At 41.4% G+C, this 17,923-nt stretch overlaps 1 protein-coding gene across 1 annotated transcript in view; it reads right to left on the bottom strand.

Moving 5' to 3' along the window:
- Window positions 1-7,816: 7,816 nt before the first annotated feature.
- The window catches only part of KCNH8 (potassium voltage-gated channel subfamily H member 8), a 420,004-nt gene continuing 409,897 nt past the window's right edge, over window positions 7,817-17,923 (bottom strand). The window contains exon 16 of the mRNA XM_047754199.1: window positions 7,817-10,092. Coding sequence (XP_047610155.1) covers window positions 9,388-10,092 — 705 coding nt within the window. The 3' untranslated portion in view covers window positions 7,817-9,387. The remainder of the gene's footprint in view (window positions 10,093-17,923) is intronic.

Below are 17,923 nucleotides of genomic sequence, written 5' to 3'. Positions count from 1 at the left end.
TCAGGGATTAATCCTTAATCACTGAGCCATGATGGGAACTCCTGAAGTGACATATTATTATATATTAGATATTTAATAGGATGTATGTCAGTATCAACCTTCTAGGGGGCTCATCATTTTCTATTTCAAATATTCCTCTAGGTTTTAAAGGGGAAAGGGGGGGAGGGATAAATTAGAATTTGGGTATTAACAGTCCACACTACTATAAATAAAATAGATAACCAACAAGGACCTACTGTACAGCACAGGGAATTATACTCAATATCTTATAATAACCCATGATGGAAATGAATCTGAAAAAGAGTGTATGTGTGTGTGTATGTGTGTGTGTATATACGTTTGTGTAAGTGTGTGTGTACTGTGCATGTATATATATACACACATATATACTCTTTTTATATGTATATATACATATATATACATAAATAGCTGAATCACTTTGCTGTACACCTAAAACTAATACAACATTGTAAATCAACTATATGTCCAAAAAAAATTTTTGGTACCATCTTAACCACTATTTCTTTTCTTTTTGGGGGCTACCCGAGGCATATGAAAGTTCCCAGGCTAGGGCTGGCCTATGCCACAGCCACAGCAACATCAGATCTGAGCTGCATCTGTAACCGACGCTGCAGCTTGCGGCAATGCTGGATCCTTAACCCATTAAGCAAGGCCAGGGATTGAACCCACATCCTTGTGGATACTAGTTGGGTTCTTAACTCACTGAGCCACAACAGGAACTCCCAATATATTTTTTTAAGAGATAGGGAATTCAAAAGAAAAAGAGATAAATAAAACCATGCTAATAGACGAACATACTGCTTTCTAATTAGAATAGGCTCCCTCCATCGCCATCCTTTGTGTTTCTACAATTTACCTTAATGATATCCTTTTGAAAAATTGTACTTCTAGGTTAGTATTCTTGCATCTCAGCATCATAAGGCCTGGCTGGAGAAAGAATGCTGGTTCCTAAAACCATAGACCTGGAAGAGAAGCTCCCGTCCAAGACTACAGACAGTAGTTCCAGGGAAAACCAACCCAATGTCTTTCCTAGTGTCAGTTACAGAGGTTGTTATACATGAAATTTAAATCAAGGCTTCCTATTTCAACACAGATCCAGCTGCCGATACAAGCCTTAAGAGCAACTTTATGCTGTTTTGATCACATTCACAGAAAGCAATGAATAACCTATAATCTGATTGTGGAGAGGTGGTACCTACTGACTGTAAACTATCACACATGAAAGAAGGAGAAGACAACGTTTCCTGTTATCAGAAACTGTCTATATTTATTCTCATGATGCCTATGTAGCTGCTGTGGCAAATCTTTACAGAGATTCACTTTTAACATTAAATGTCTAACATATAATAATATATCATTACAGTCAAACTCCCACCTGCCTAAGACCTATTTCAGCCCACGCTGGTTCCTCTATCATTCAGACTAGAGTCTCAAACTTTGGCAGCGTCAGAACCGCCACTGAATCACTGGGGCCCGCCCCTTGGGTTTCTGACTCTGTAGGTCTAGAGTGGGGCCTGGAATCTGCATTTCTCCCTAGTTCCTGGTGACACATTTTGAGAATGTTCCAGAGCAGAGTGTTTTCAACCCTGGGTGCCTACTGCAGTCACCTGGGGAGTGTTAAATATTACCCACTGAGACAAACTACAGCAAAATCTTTGAGGTCAGGATCAGGAATCTGGTTTCTAAAAGCTGTACAGGTCATTCTCATGGGTAACCAGAGTCAAGAACCAGTGTTTATCCTAGTATTTCTATAAAACAGCAACATGTACACCTGAGGCTCTTGTTTAAATACAGATGCTGATTCACTAGCTCTGGGGTAGGGTCCAAAATATACTTTTAAAATCAGTTCCCCAGATGAAGCTGCTTGGGCTACTTCATGGACCACAGTTTGAGAACCAAGAGTCAGAAATTCTGCCTCTTTTATCCTGGTTCTGTGAGGGGGCAGGGTGCGTGTGTGTGTGTGTGTGTGTGTGTGTTTCCATTTTCTAAAGTTTTATTGAAGTATGGTTGATCTATACTGTTGTGAGCATTTCTGCTGTACAACAAAGTGATTCAGTTATACATATACACACATTCGTTCCCTCTAAGATTCTTCTCCCATATAGATTATCACAGAATACTGGGTAGAGTTCTCTATGCTATACAGCAGGTCCCCATTGGCCAATCATTCTGTACATCTCGGTGTGCAAATGCCAGTCCCAAATGCCCAGCCCATTCCTCACCATCTGTGATTTTTGTTTTTAAGTTAACAGGAGATATACTCTATACTAAGAGAGTCTGGGGCTCAAATACCTTTTTCATACTAGAATCTAGAGGGGACAATTTGCTTTTATATTCTACAGGTTGCCTGATTAGAGCAGGAAGAAAAATCACAACTCCTTCTGGGCACTGGGTTACCATGGTGGCTTTCAGACATCAATGTTTCATCCTGGGGGCTCCTGGACATTACACTGGCCCCCAGAGATGCTCAGAGGGGTGTACACATAGCTGTAGCCCCTCAGAGGGCTCTGTGTTCCCTGAGAGAAGGGTCTGAGTTTGATCCCCTTCCTTGGCAGCAGTTATCACAACCCCCACACCAAGCTCAGAAATCATTCTCCCTCAGGACAAGTAAACCACTGTGAAGAAGAAACTGCCTGCTAGAGCTTAGGGGCCTCAGCCCTGGTAGAAAATTCACCACTGAGAACAAGAATACCAAAGTGGTAGTGTACTCTTTACTACAGAGGGAATTCTTAAATAAGAATCATCCCTTCAAGGGAGTATATCACATTGGTTTCTTGCCACAGTGAAAAGCACAGACGCACTTTTAAGTCTCACTTCCTCCCGTTTTATTCTCTGTTGTACTCAAATATATCACTGGGTATGTTCTATTTTTATCAAGTCAACTGTAAAAAAAACAAAACAGAAAACCAAACCCCCTAAGAATCAGAGTCTTAGATTCAATATTAACTTCAACTTTGTGCCCAGCTTCTTATCTCCGTAGGGAAAAACCTCGAGGCAGAAGGAGATAGTCTGAGAAGGCATGGTTTTGCCCACAGGACACACTTTGCCCACCAGAAAAAATTCCGTCATATGGAGCTGCTGAATTCCCTGGAATCTCAGGTGCAGATGGGCTGGTCTCAGCCTCCCCAGACTGTCCTCATGTCTTTTGTGAGCTCTTTCTCCAGGACTCTGTTGAATGACATACCCCAAGGAACAGTTTCTTTCAGGACACATGCTGTGGGCAGGACAGTGACATTTACCTCATTCCCTCTGGTGGGACCTACTCTCTCCATGGGAAACTGAGCAGAGGCTTTGAAGGCATCTGTGTGAAGTGGCTGGCATCGCATCATCTCTGCTTCCGGCCAAGGAGCTCTGGGCAAGAGAACAAGACCATTTGCCAGGAAGTTCTCAGGCTGGTGGCTGACAGAGCCCAGGTCTTCTGTGACCTGGGTGGCGGACCTGGCACATGTGTGTGTGTGTGTGTGTGTGTGTGTGTCTGTGTGTGTCTGTGTGTGTATGTGTGGTTTCTAAAGCAACTACAGATTTCCATAGGGGAACTTGATGGGCAACAAAAGTATATGTTTTTGTATTATATTCACATTAGGGAATACATCTCCTGGATCTTTCTGTGATTGTAAAGTGTTTTTATTTAAATTTTTTTTAATTTAAATTTTTTTATTTTTAATGATTTTTTTTCCATTATAGCTGGTTTATAGTGTTCTGTCAATTTTATACTGTACACCATGGTGACCCAGTTACACATACATGTATACGTTCTTTTTAAAGTGTTTTTAAGAAAGGGTTTAATTACGGAAATTCAGATAAAGAAACCAGAAGCCATAGAGATTGGGGCTGAATTGGCTGGGAGCAGAGAGCACATTCTACCCTAATACCTCTTCAGTGACTTTTTTTCAGGTAAATGTTGACGTGATTGTGAATACGGTGAGAAGCAGGCTGTAGGAGCCACACACTGGATTGTGAACTAGGCAGAGAGAATGGCAAAGGGAGCTCACTTTCCAGAAGGTGGCCTGGGATACAGAGGGGAAGGGAAGAAGGAGGGAGATGGAAAGTGGAGGAGGGGGAAGGGAAAAGATGGAAAGAAGGGAAAAGCAGAGTGAGGGAGAAGCCTGGGGGACAAAGTCGGGGAAGGAAGGTGGAGGAATTAGGAAGGGATGGAACCAGGGAGACCAGAGGAGGAGGGGGAGGTAGGAGAGAGCCAGGGGAGAGCTCTGACATTTGCTTAGCATTCGTTAGATGTCAGGAGGTGTGCTTTCACATAAATTACTTCATTAAATCTTCACAAAGACTCCACCAGTTAGATGGAGTTTAATCCTCGACTTTCAAATGGAGAAATTGAGACTCAGAAGTGTTCAATAACTTGTCCAAGGTCCCAGAGAGAGGAAGCAGTGGTTGACAGCAAACCCTCATTAGTGCTCTGCCAAAATTCCTGTTCCTTTCTCAGCATCCTGTTTATTTGGAGCACTTGTCATTGGATCAGAAAGAAGTGAGCAAATGAAGTCTTTGGAGTGGCCTTTTTTTTCCTTTTCTTTTTTAGGGCTGCTCCTGCAACATATGGATTCCCAGGCGTGGGGTCAAATCAGAGCTACAGCTGCTGACCTACACCACAGCCATAGGAACACCAGATTCAGGCAAATTTGCAACATACGCTGCAGCTTGCAGCAACGCCAGATCCCTCATTGATAGAGGCCAGAGATCAAACCCGTGTCCTTGTGGATACTAGTTGGATTCATTACTGCTGAGCTACAACAGGAACTCCTGGTTTAATTGAGCCTCTGCATGTACTGAAGCTCTATGGCCAGTGATCTGAGGAAGATGACATTTGGAGAATTATAGATTCTAAAGTAAAGTCAGGAGTTCCCATCGTGGCTCAGCAGTTAGTGAACCCAACTAGCATCCATGGGGAGGTGGGTTCCGTTCCTGGCCTCGCTCAGTGGGTTAAGGATCCAGCATTGCCGTGAGCTGTGGTGTTGGTTGCAGACGAGGCTCAGATCCTGCATTGCTGTGGGGGTGGCGTAGGCCGACAGCTATAGCTCTATTGGACTCCTAGCCTGGGAATTTCCATATGCCACAGGTGCAGCCCTAAAAAGACAAAAAGACAAAATAAAATAAAGGCAATGTCTGAGAAGACTGACCTTAGAAAAGGAGATATACACATCATCAGAAAAAGCAGTTTTAGTAAGAACTATTTGGAAAAAGCTATTTTCGTTGCCCTGGATAAAATCATAATCTTGACAGGATCAGTTCCATTCCACACAGGAGACATTTGTAGCAATTGTCATCCTCTAAACCAATGGTTGGCTTGCTTCACAACCAAATAGGGTTCTCCCTAATCAGGTAGAAACTGACCCACTTATGAGACTTTAAAGGGCATTTTCACTTTTTTTCCTTCTATAAAATCCAGATGAAACTAAAAAACAAAGACCCACAACAAATCAAGAGGTCCTACTCTGTGACATATAGTAGTAGGCACTCAACCGGTAGAGTTGACGTAGTAAGTAAAAGTTCAAAGCTGTCTTGGAGAAAATGATCAATCAGTTTAATGAAAAAAGTCATTGATGTGTTAGGAACCGTCTGGAAATAGTACTGCATGCAATTGTCAGTTTTGATTGGTTTGACTCTAGTTAGTCTAATTCCTCATTACTGAGATGATTACATTGCTTAGGGCCATGTTTATAGGGTTTGTTCCCTCCAAGAGCTAGAGCAGAATCACTGGGGACCCAAACCATATTTTAGGTGTCAGGGCTTTGAAATCTCTGTTTTAGTAAGATTCCCCAAAAATATGTTGTTCAAACGAAAATTTGAGAACTACTGATATAGGGGTTAACCAGGCCTCTCTATTATATAATTATAGGCCCATGACTGTCTTTAATAAAATTTAGATTCTAGCCTACTTACTATAAATTAGCTAAGACTCAATCTTGTACTACTACAGATTTTAGATGAATATTTTCTAATCTTTTGTTTGTTTATTTTTCTTTCTTTCTTTCTTTTGACAAACCCATGGAATATGCAGTTCCCTGGCCAGAGATCAGATCAAAGCCGTAGTTGTGACCTATGCCTCAGCTGTGGCAATGTCAGATCCTTATCCCACTGTGTAGGGCCAGGAAGCACACCTGTGTCCCTGCCTCCAGAGACACCCATGATCCCACTGCGCCACAGCAGGAACTCCATCCCAATCATCAATGTATGTAAGTCACCCATGGAGTTTACTAAATGGTAGATTCCCAGACCTTACCCAAAGGGACTAGGTCGAAGCCAGATTTTCTGCACTTGAAACAACAACCCCATGTGATTTTGATGCAGATATCTGCTAAATTTATGCTTAATACAGAACCCTTCTGGAAAATAATATTCCTGTCAAATAGTCAAGCAATCCTTGAGAAGACAATTTGTTATTGGTTTTACCACCTCTTCAGGCAAAGAAATCCATTTGTAAGTAAGTTTAATTGCCAGAAATTTCTTCTCTTTTATTTTGGCCACATCTTTGGTATGTGGAAGTTCCAGAGCCAGGGATCAAACTCATGCCACAACAGTAACAATGTGAGATCCTTAATCACTGGGCCACCAGGAAACTCCTATCTGTTTCTGTTAAATAGGACTACACAGAAGACTCTAGTTATTGATATTTTTTTTCTTTTCATTTATTCCTGATATTATTTTTAAGAAAACATACTTGACCAGAAAATAAGTCCTTAGATCCCTGTTGTGCTCATTTAGCAGAGAGTGGGGAAGTGGGGAAAATGTCAAGATAAAAAAAAAAAATTATCCCTGATGGGACCAGAAGGTCCTCTGTTATTTGCAGAGCAACAATGTTTAGAAAATCAAAACATCTAGAAGAACTTGGAATTCTCAGTTCCTAGAGTAATGTCGCAGCATACGTAAACAAGTGAAGAAAAACCCCAAACGTGTCATTCTAAGCTTCTCTGGATATGGGAGGATAATGGTCAAAATAATGGTGATGAGGAAAAGGTTCATAAGGAATAAGGTGGGGTGGATTCTCAGGAAGGAGGATGCTTCTTCTGTAAGAAATTGATGGAAACCCTCAGTTCTTCCAGGGTTTGCTTATTCTTGTCCAGTTACAGACTTACTCAGGGTGGGCAGCTGCTTCTTAGGCCCACTAGGGTCGGCTGTTAGGAGTAGGTACTGAGAAGATGACCGGCTGGAAGAATGTGGGTCTGTTTCCAGGCATTTCAGTAGAATTTCCCCAAATCCTCAGAATTTGACTAATTTATCCCATATTTACACTTTTAAAAAACCCAAATACTTTATTTTATTCATTGATTTCAAAATAAACTAATTACTAGTACAGTTTCAAAAGGCAGCAAAAATGGATTTGGACATGATGAAGGGGGTACCCAGAGTGGCCATGGAGGTATTGGGTCTATTATTTAAAACTGAGTGTGGGCAAGTTAAAAGATCTGTGTCCCAATCAATCATCTACAAAATGGTGATAAAATAACAAGTAACTTGTAGCCTTGTTTAGTAGTGCTAGTTTGCCAGCAGAATAATCATGAACCAACACCAAGTATCTGAATGGTACTTAATGACATAGGTCAGGATGAGCAAAAGGGTAAATACGAATAAACACATAATCCAGCAGGTTGCCTTTGTCTCAATTTCCCCCTCCATTAGATAGGGAGAGACTGAATTCTGGAGCTGTGGGAAGACATGGAGTCTTAAGCAACCTGCCTCTTACATATGTACTATTTCCATTTTTCTTAAAGAAGGTTTATTTTCTTTCTACTTTTCTAGCCAATTTTAGGGTATTAAGAGCCACACACCAGAAGTCTTGCTTTGTGTAGATGTTTTTAATAAATGCAAGTTTCAAATTGTGTATTCTCTGCGGTGGAGAATAAGGACAAGGGGATTCTAGAATGTGAACTCAGTATATTTTCTAAGAACATCTGGGATGCTGAGTCCCTAATGTTTTGAAACCATAAAATAAACCTTCGGCAAAGGCATCTACATCATCACCCTGCCGGCACCTGAATCTGCATATTGGCTGAGATGCAGGAAGCATTATCAGTTCTAGACTGTCTCCAGCATCCTAACTGTGCAATCTCTCGAACTTGATTGTTTTTTTCTCTCTGCACAATGAGAATGCAAACACCTGTTCTGCATAACTTCAGCATGGTTGAGAGCTCTAAAGAAAAAAAGAAAAAAGAAATTCAAGTGCTGATACAAAGCTCACAAATCATAGCTCAGAAATCTTGGCTCGTCTCTGGGATTTGCTCTGTCTACACAAGCTCTCCTGAAAAGAACAGCACAGAGGAAGGGTGCACACAAGGTTTTCTCCCTCATTTTGAGGCCAAAAGAGCTCTAAGAAATTGTGATATTATCCTTGCAGACCAATTCTGGGTTCCAGAACCACAAGGGAGGATGGCTGCAGGAGCCACATGTATGCTGGCTCAGTGGGGAAGGCCTCCGTTCAGGCTGTTACATGAATCAGCAGAGACCAGGTTGAGCCCACCCTACTACCATGCTGGACACGCAGTCCGTGTTTTTATTTCATTAATAAAATAGGTCCTCACTTTTTCTGTGTCATCCAGAAGCGTGAGGGTACATTTGTAGCAAACTGCATGCAGGTAAAAGGGAGGGTTCCTTTAGAAACTACAGCCTCTTAATAATAAATAACTTTTGATCTACTATACATAACAGTAGTGCATTTCTTGTTAAAACAGCAAGCTTTTTTTTTTTTTTTTACCAAAATGAAAACATTCATTTCTTTATAAATATTTTAAATAGTTAAATACAGTATTTCATAGCAAGGATATAAAAATAGCCTCTCTCTTTTTTTTGATAAATAAAGACATATTCATTTACATGGCAAATAACGTGCAATAGCTGACCACTGGCCACCGGCTCTATTTGACTGATTGTCTAGGAGATGACATGCAGTGATAATTGTCCCTTTGCCTTCTCTATTTGAAAAATAGACCAGCAGGAACTGCGCACCCCCAAGGCCCACAGTGCTATGGATATTGTTCAGGAATGACACACGGGCACTCAGGAAAAAACCTTAGCCGCACTTGACAAAAGCCCCCTAAGGACAAAACGCATCCACACATTCTTTGTCTGGGACTTCTAGCTGCTAGACCCTCAGGGTCTTTGGACTTTTACCAAAGTCTGTCAAAGAGACCAGTAAGTTAATACCTGTACAGGAAAGTGTTCCTATTTTGTTTCTAGGATCTAGGAAGTGTCTGCTACAGTATGGAGGTGGTTCTGCCTTTGCCTGGCTCCCCACGCTCTCTTCCACAGGGCTCTCAGCTCTGTCCAGTCTTCAGGCTGCCAGAGGCAATAAAGGCAAACCAGAGCCGTCATGCAGGGATGGGATGGAAGCTGGCCACTGCCTCATGTGCACTAATGTCATACATTGATGGCTTTATGATCTTTCACTTCTGCTGTGCTTGTGACAACTTCCAGAGGAAAGTTCTCCAAGGGTTCCGTAGAGATGGATGCCCCTCCTTCCCGGTCCCAAGATCCGGGCAGGTTTTCCAGGCTGAAGGAACTCATGGCTCCCTGGCCCAAGCTGCCCTCCTCTGATCTGCTGGGGAGAACCAGGTGCAAAGATGTTTCCGAAGAGGAGCAGACAGAGGACGAGAGAGTCGCTGAGATGGACTGCAGAGGCGTCAGTGTGGTATCTGACTGTGGAGAGATGCACCTTAAAAATTGCAAATGACCTTCTTGGACCACCTGGTAGTGGGCAGGTGAATAGTTAAGGTTTGGAGAATGGTGCAGTTCGCCACCTGTGGGATTTTGCTCGTGAGCTCCAGTTCGCTGCGGGCTGCTCCCCACAGAGCAGGGATCCACACTCCATATGTCTGAGGTGACATTCCCATGACAAAGCTGTGCTTGGGTATAAGCAGTGCCACCTGCTTGCAGGTGTCGGCAGGGCTGGTGCGTACTCCAGGTCATTCTGGTCTGTAAGCTGTCCCTGGAGGGACACACAGAGGGGGTGTGCAGAGAGCAAAACCGAGAGGTCTGCTGAGGTGATAGGACGTGCTCTAGAAGTTGCATCACATTCCTCATGTCTTTGCCCAACTGGGAGACCTCCTGAGTCAATGTTGTTACCTACATGGACGAAGCATAGTCAAAGGCAATAGTCAGAGGAGCAGATGATATCAGAGAAGTGAGGAAGGGAAGTGAGGTTTCTCATTAAGAAGGTCTGGAAGGCTGCCCCACCTCCAACTCCAGCCAAGTCCAAAGGGTGAATGGGGAGGCTGGGCACCGGATCTAAACCCATCCTCACTCTGAAGGAACCTGGAAAGATACAAATAAGCTGGCATTCCTTTTTTTTTCTTTTTCTTTTTTTTTTTTTGGTGGGGGCTCTTTTTAGGGCTGTACCCATGGCATATGGAAATTCTCAGGCTTGGGGTTGAATCACAACTACAGCTACCAGCCTATGCCACAGCCACAGCAATGAGGGATCCGATCCACATCTGTTACCTACACCAAAGGTCACAGCAACACCAGATCCTTAAACCACTGAATGAGGCAGCCAGGGATCAAACCTGCATCCTCATGGATACTAATCAGGTTCATTTCTGTTGAGCCATGACGGGAACCCCTCTGGCATTCTTTTTAAAAACTTTTATATATATTTATTTTTATGGAAGTATAATTGATTTATGTTTCAGTGATTCAGCTATACATACATCTATATATTAATACACATCGTATATTATATATATATACACACACACATATATATATATACACATGCCTTTTCAGATTCTTTTCCCTTATAGGTTATTACAAAATATTGAATATAGTTCCCTGTGCTGTATGATAGGTCCTTGTTGGTTACCTATTTTATATATAGTAGTATGTTTATGTTAATTTCAAACTCCTAATTTATCCTTCCCCACCTTTTGCCTATGGTAACCGTAAGTTTGTTTTCTATGTCTGTGATTCTCTTTCTGTTTTTTTTGTTTTTTTTTTTTGTCTTTTTGCTATTTGTTTGGGCCGCTCCCATGGCATATGGAGGTTCCCAGACTAGGGGTCCAATCGGAGCTGTAGCCACCGGCCTACACCAGAGCCACAGCAACGCGGGATCCGAGCCGTGTCTGCAACCTACACCACAGCTCACGGCAACGCCGGATCGCTAACCCACTGAGCAAGGGCAGGGACCGAACCCGCAACCTCATGGTTCCTAGTCGGATTCGCTAACCACTGCGCCACGACGGGAACTCCTGTTTTGTAAATAAGTTCATTTGTATCTTTTTTAAATTTCACATACAGGCACTATCATATGATACTTGTCTTTCTCTGTCTTAGTGTGGCACTCTTAATCAGTAATTTTGAGATTCTTGAACAAAATTAGAAATATAAGTCCAGGGAGTTCCCATTGTGACTCAGGGTTAAGGACTTGATGTCTCTGTGAGGATGTGAGTTCAATCCCTGGACTCCCTCAATGGGTTAAATATCCAGTGTTACCAGAAGCTGAGGTGTAGGTCTCAGATGTGGTTGGCATCCCAAGTTGCTGTGTCTGTGGTGTAGGCTTGCAGCTGCAAGCTGATTTGACCCCTAGCCTGGGAACTTCCATATGCTGCAGGTATGGGCATAAAAAGAAAAAAGAAAAAAAGAAATGTAGCTCTAACATCTCTTTTAGCTCTTAAATACAGACAGTATTACTCTTTTGCATCCCATCGATGCTCCGTGGTGCACACTAACCATCCCCAACACCTCAAAACAACGTGGAGAGGTGAGTATTGTATGACAGCTTTCACTTCTGCCCTTTCTGCTCAAGATATATGCTTATTCAGAGACACACTGGCCTCAAGGGATGGTGACAGTGGTAAAGAAGAACTCCAGATGTGCTAAGGAGAGTGTCTATAGGAAAAAGGAAAGTTGCAAAATGAGAGTTAGAGAGAAATAAAAAGATCTTCAAGGTGGGTCAGTACAGATAAGCACTGTGGGGAACCTGGGAAGGTAGGGATCCATCAGTGAACCGAAATTGCATGGAATTGCAACCTCAATTGTGCAATATGGGCTTTATTCACTTTTCTAGTGAGACATTTAGTTTTTGTAAGTTTTTTTTTTTTTAACACCTGCACCTGTAGTATATGGAAGTTCCTAGGCTAAAGGTCAAATTGGAGCTATAGCTGCTGGCAACGTCAGGCTTGTGCCACATTTGCAACCTGTGCTGCAGCTTGCAGCAATGCAGGATCCTTAACCCCCTGATCAAGGCCAGGGATTGAACACGCATCCTCAAAGACATTATGTCCGGTTCTTAACCCATTGAGCCACAGTGGGAACTCCTAATTTTTGTAAGACTTTCAAAGGAGACATGACCCTCAAACTCTCGAGGACCACTGAAGAGTCTTCCTTATTCATTTTACACTTAAAATCCCATACTATAATTCACTGGAGAATTTATTTCCCACAACCACATCACTTTTTTAACCATGGAAGACCACCAGAAAATTGAATTTGATGTAAATTCAGCTTTTCTGGATGGTTTCTATTCTTCAAAGTGAGGAAAACCTATATTTCAAGAAAGCAGGACACACACATATTTTCTAGTCTTTGGTTAGATTCATAACACTAACACATATTGTAATATTTTGCCTTCATTGCTATAAGACTGTATTTTATAAAGAATTTCCTATGCCTTGATTTTCCATCATGAACCACAAACTCCAATATAAGCAGCCAAACCCATTGGCTAAATACCATCAGAAAACAAAACAGAACAAAAGGGCAGTTCAATCTCAGTGATGCCAAAACCAAGATTGCTGTTTTCGGCAGACTTTTTTCAACATTTAAGTATATATTCCTAATTCATCCAGTAACTTAATTCATTCCACTTCCTACAAGTGCATTCTGAAACTAATTCTCCCTGGCAGGCCCATCAGGTGGTAGTGCTGCTCAAATCAGGCATTTTTCAAAGGCCATAAGGAAGTTTTTCCATGGTTCAGGCAACCAACTGGTAACACCTGCCTTGAAATTGCCAGTCCAAAACTATTTCTGCCTTGCTGTGTTAGCATGGAACTCGAGGGACTCAATCGAATACTTGCCCCGGCTTTTCAGCAGATCTAAAACTTTTGGTGACAAAAAGATGCCTCTGAGACTCACATTTAAGAAGTGAAACAGTGAATCTGGGAAAGATTCTATGTGTTTTGAAATTTTCACTGCAGGTTGTCAACCTGCTGAGCCTCAGTTCTAAAATGGAAGGGTGACACAAACCAGTCTCTGGATTTTGGCACAGCAGACATTCACCCAGGGATTCTACCTTGATTTGGTTAGTTCTTTTAAAAATTTTTTAAAAGTTAAAGTAGAGTTTATTTACAGTGTTCTATCAGTTTACACTGTACAGCATAGTGACCCAGTCACACATATATAAACACTCTTTTTGTCGTATTATCGTCCATCATGTTCTATCACAAGTGATTGGATATAATTCCCTGTGCTTTACAGCAGGACCTCCTTGCTTATTCACTCTAAATGTAATAGTTTGAGTTGATTAGTTCTTCTATCAAAATTTCAGAAGAGAAGGCTGATACTGAGCTGTTTGAAGGCTATATTAAGCATCCATTTCCATAGGTAGTCTAGGCTTAATGCCAATATCAAACTCACAGGACTCAGCTCTCAGTAAAAATGCTTTCAGTTGAACTTAGCTTTGAAAAAAGATATTATAATTGAAGAATGACTTTGCATTTTAGGAACATCAACAAGTATGTTATTTAACAAATGTTTGAGTAAATTTATAATACAATATGCTTTTAGGTACTTTTTCTCTATGGGTCTACAAACAACACTGAGACAGGCAGGGGTGATGCAGTTTTATTTCCCAACCTGTAAAATAGGGGCACTAAGGTTAAATGACTTTTTTTTTTTTATCTTTTTGGGGCCACACCCGTGGCATATGGAGGTTCCCAGGGTAGGGTTGGAGTCAGATCGTAGCTGCTGGCCTATGCCACAGCCATAGAAATGCCAGATCCGAGCCCTGTCTGCAATCTGTGACCTACACCACAACTCATGGCAACGCTGGATCCTTAACCCACTGAACAAGGCCAGGGATCGAAGCTGCGTCTTCATGGATACTAGTCAGATTCATTTCCTCTGAGCCATGACAGAACTCCTAAATGACATTTTAAGGTCTCTTGTTTCATGAATGAGACAGTCTTTGGTCTGGAATCAAGACTTCTAGGTTTGGTGCTCTTTCTGTTACAATGTATCACCACATGGAAAAGGAGATACTGCTTAAAAATTCAGAGATTTTTGCTAATGTGGTCAGAATTTGTGAAGACCATAGTTGATACAAAAAGAAGCTTCAGGGTACCATCTCACACAAGTCAGAATGGCCATTATCAAGAAGTCTACAACTAACAAATACTGGAGAGAGTGTGGAGAAAAGGGAACCCTCCTACACTCTTGGTGGGAATGTAAGCTGGTACAGCCACTATGGAGAACAGTATGGCGGTTCCTTAGGAAACTAAATATAGAACCACCGTATGATCCTCCAGTCATACTCGTGGGCATATATCTGGAAAAAAACTTTCTTTCAATAGTATATGCACAACTATGTTTAAAGCGGCACTATTCATGAAAGCCAAGACATGGAAACAACCTAAATGTCCATTGACAGATGAATGGATAGAGACGTGGTACATATAGACAATGGAATATTACTCAGCCATAAAAAGAATTAAATAATGCCATTTGCAGCAAATATGGATGGACCTAGCAATTACCATACTAAGTGAAATAAGTCAAAGACAAATACCATATGATATCACTTATATGTGGAATCTAAAATATGACACAGAAGTTCCCGTGGTGGCGCAGTGGTTAATGAATCCGACTAGGAACCATGAGGTTGCAGGTTTGATCCCTGCCCTTGCTCAGTGGGTTAACGATCTGGCGTTGCCGTGAGCTGTGGTGTAGGTTGCAGACGCGGCTCGGATCCTGCGTTGCTGTGGCTCTGGCATAGGCCAGCGGCTACAGCTCTGATTAGACCCCTAGCCTGGGAACCTCCATATGCCGCAGGAGAGGCCCAAGAAAAGGCAAAAAGACAAAAAAAAATGACACAAATGAATCTATCTATGAAATAGAAAGAGACTCGCAGACATGGAGAATAGACTTATGGTTGCTAAGGGGGAGAGAGGTTGGAGAGGGACGGATTGGGAGTTTGGGATTAGCAGATGCAAAGTTTTATATATAGAACAGATAAACAACAAGGTCCTACTGTATAGCACAGGGAACTATATTCAATATCCTGTAATAAAACATAATGGGAAAAAATACAAAATAATACATATGTATAACTATATACGTGTGTATATATATATAAAACAACATTCTAAATCAACTATTCTTCAATAAAAAATTTTGGAAAATGAGCCTTGTGTAAAAATTGTCTAAAATGATAATTCAACATCAAATACATAGTCATCTCTGAAAAATAGGAGACTGATTAAGCACAGTAAAATCTCTTCACAGCAAATTATATAAATGCAACAACAACAAAAAGGTTTGTAATAAGGAAAAATCTGTAATTGGACAATATGTGAACAGACAAATTGCTGATGAACTCGTTTTTGAAAGAAACAGATATTTTCCTATGATTGAAATATCTTTCCATGACCACATTCTTAAACATTTACTGTGCATTTGCCACAACTTTGAGGCTGTGAACTTTGAATGGGAATCCAGAGTCTTGACTGGCTCTAGGAATGTAAACACCATGAACATTTTCAGAAAACAAAATTACTACATTAGCTTGAACTAAAAGGAGCAAAGAACCCAAGGAAACAGTGCTTTCTTTAGCTCTAGAAGGTAATGATCATTTTATGTCAGGGAAGGTTTCTGTCACTGTGTCACTGGGGACACACCCCTGCACCCTATTAAAGCTGCACAGGGAATTAATCCCTATTAGGTAAGGGGTCTCTCTCTTTACAAGGACAAAGCAAGCTGTCACAGGAGAGATGGCATCTCCTGGGGGTGAAGGCTCTGGTGACAGTGAAGGTGACAACATACTGCCACAGAGAATAGAGCAAAGTTTCAGAGCACTTTTGTTTACTGCTTCCCGCTGGGCTTGCTAACAAAATTCATTCTAAAACAGGAAAGGCTTTACCCTTAATCAAATGCACAAAGCAAAGAATTCAAAGTCTTTGCTTTCTAAGGGCGGTGGGGTCTCAATGTTTTTTCACTGTACAGTTAAGAAGATGGGCATTTGCTAAAAAAAGGTTGTTGGGGCTACTTTGTGATCAAGACCCTGTCCACTTAAGGAGATGTCTTCAAAATAGAGCATAAAACCAGAATACTGCCGAGATAGGTCAATAAAACCCAACAAAATCATTTAGAGCCAATGAACCAATGTTTTCCCGCTTACCTCAACAATTTCTTAAATCTTTTAAATATCTTCTGTAACTCATATTAGAAAATAGAGCAGGTATTACAAAGCCCTTCACAAAGTTCCACTTGGTTTTTTAATGGACCACTTCCTGCATTTTCCCTCTGACTGGGGCTTTTCTCCTTGGCCCTGTTCTGCCTGATAAGCTTCTGTCCCATTCAAATGCCTAATTTTTCATTTCCTCTGTGAGATAGCTCATTGATACATAGTAGCCTGAGCATCAAGTAGGACTGTCTGCCCCCAAGGAGGCTCTGCGTTCCATGAGGATAGAAGTTACTATTTATTTCGGTATCTCCTCAACTCAGGACAAAGCCTAGAATAAAACATACACTCAATAAATCTTGAGTGTATGAAGGAATGCAATTCCTGCCATTTTGAAGGACTTGGTTCTCATATTGCCTTCAATTTTTATTTTATGTTCTTTTATGATTTTACCATAAACATGCTGGGGGAAAGATTCCTACTACAAAATTATATTGGTAAATCTGTAACTGGCACTCTTCATTCCAAGTAAATATATTAAAAGTAGGTATCATGACTGTTAAAGTTTTTCTCTATAAATATCCTAAACTGAACCCTTGGGTAATTCCCAGTTTTTAAGAGCAGGTGGCATTTCCATCATTAAGCATCCCTTTTATCTTATTGTCTTTTGATCATGATTGTAGAAATAAGTCTCTTTTGGCCAAGACTCTTGCTAGACTTCATTTATCTTACTGCTTTGTCACTTGTCCCGACATACACTTGATCTCCATGGGCAGTTTTGATTCCCTGGGGAAATTTGTCCTGTTTACTGGCTCCCACATCTCATGATGACATGATGAGTGCCAAGTGACAAATTCAATTAAGTTATTCCAAGTTATTTTATCAGGGAAAATTTTTGCATCCTGGGTTGCCACCCTCTGTGGCTATTTTAGATGTGGCCTTCGGATTATTTCTACTTACAAGTATAGTAGAAACCACACAGAAATCATAACTTAATGCATATTATTCCTTTTTTTTTTGCCATGCCCATGGCATATGAAAGTTCCTGGGCCAGGGATGGAATCTACACCATAGCAGTAACCCGAGCCGCTGCAGTGACAATGCCAGATCCTTCATCCACTGCACCACAAGGGAACTCCAATACACATTATTCTTTCACTTGTGTATTGAGTTACACTTTAGTTATTGTACCCTCTTCCTTCTCCTCCTCCTTCTCATTCTTCAGTGGATAAGACTCCATCAGTCTGGAATTTAAAACTGTTGGCCAAACCAGTTCCCCACTACCATCTGTGTAGAAAATTGTTCATATCTAAGATTTCTCTTTCCTTTCCAAAGTCCCAACTGTTAGGAAGAAGAAGTGATGAAAACACCATCTGTGCTTCCAAGCAATTCAGTGTTCTATCCAAAACTTTGGAGGTTCTCCCCTTCTCTGTCCTCCCAGCACCATGCATTTAACCGACAAATCACTAGGTATTTAGAAGGTTTCAGGGCAGTGCATTCACTCTTTTGAGCAGCAACTCCCATCATGAATAAACACCTGTGTGACAACAGACCTGTCAGCTG

The sequence above is a fragment of the Phacochoerus africanus genome, chromosome 1 (assembly GCF_016906955.1).
Source record: "Phacochoerus africanus isolate WHEZ1 chromosome 1, ROS_Pafr_v1, whole genome shotgun sequence".
Taxonomy (NCBI): Eukaryota; Metazoa; Chordata; class Mammalia; order Artiodactyla; family Suidae; genus Phacochoerus; species Phacochoerus africanus.
Note: the sequence above shows the minus strand (reverse complement) of the source record. Positions and strands in the feature narration are given on the sequence as shown.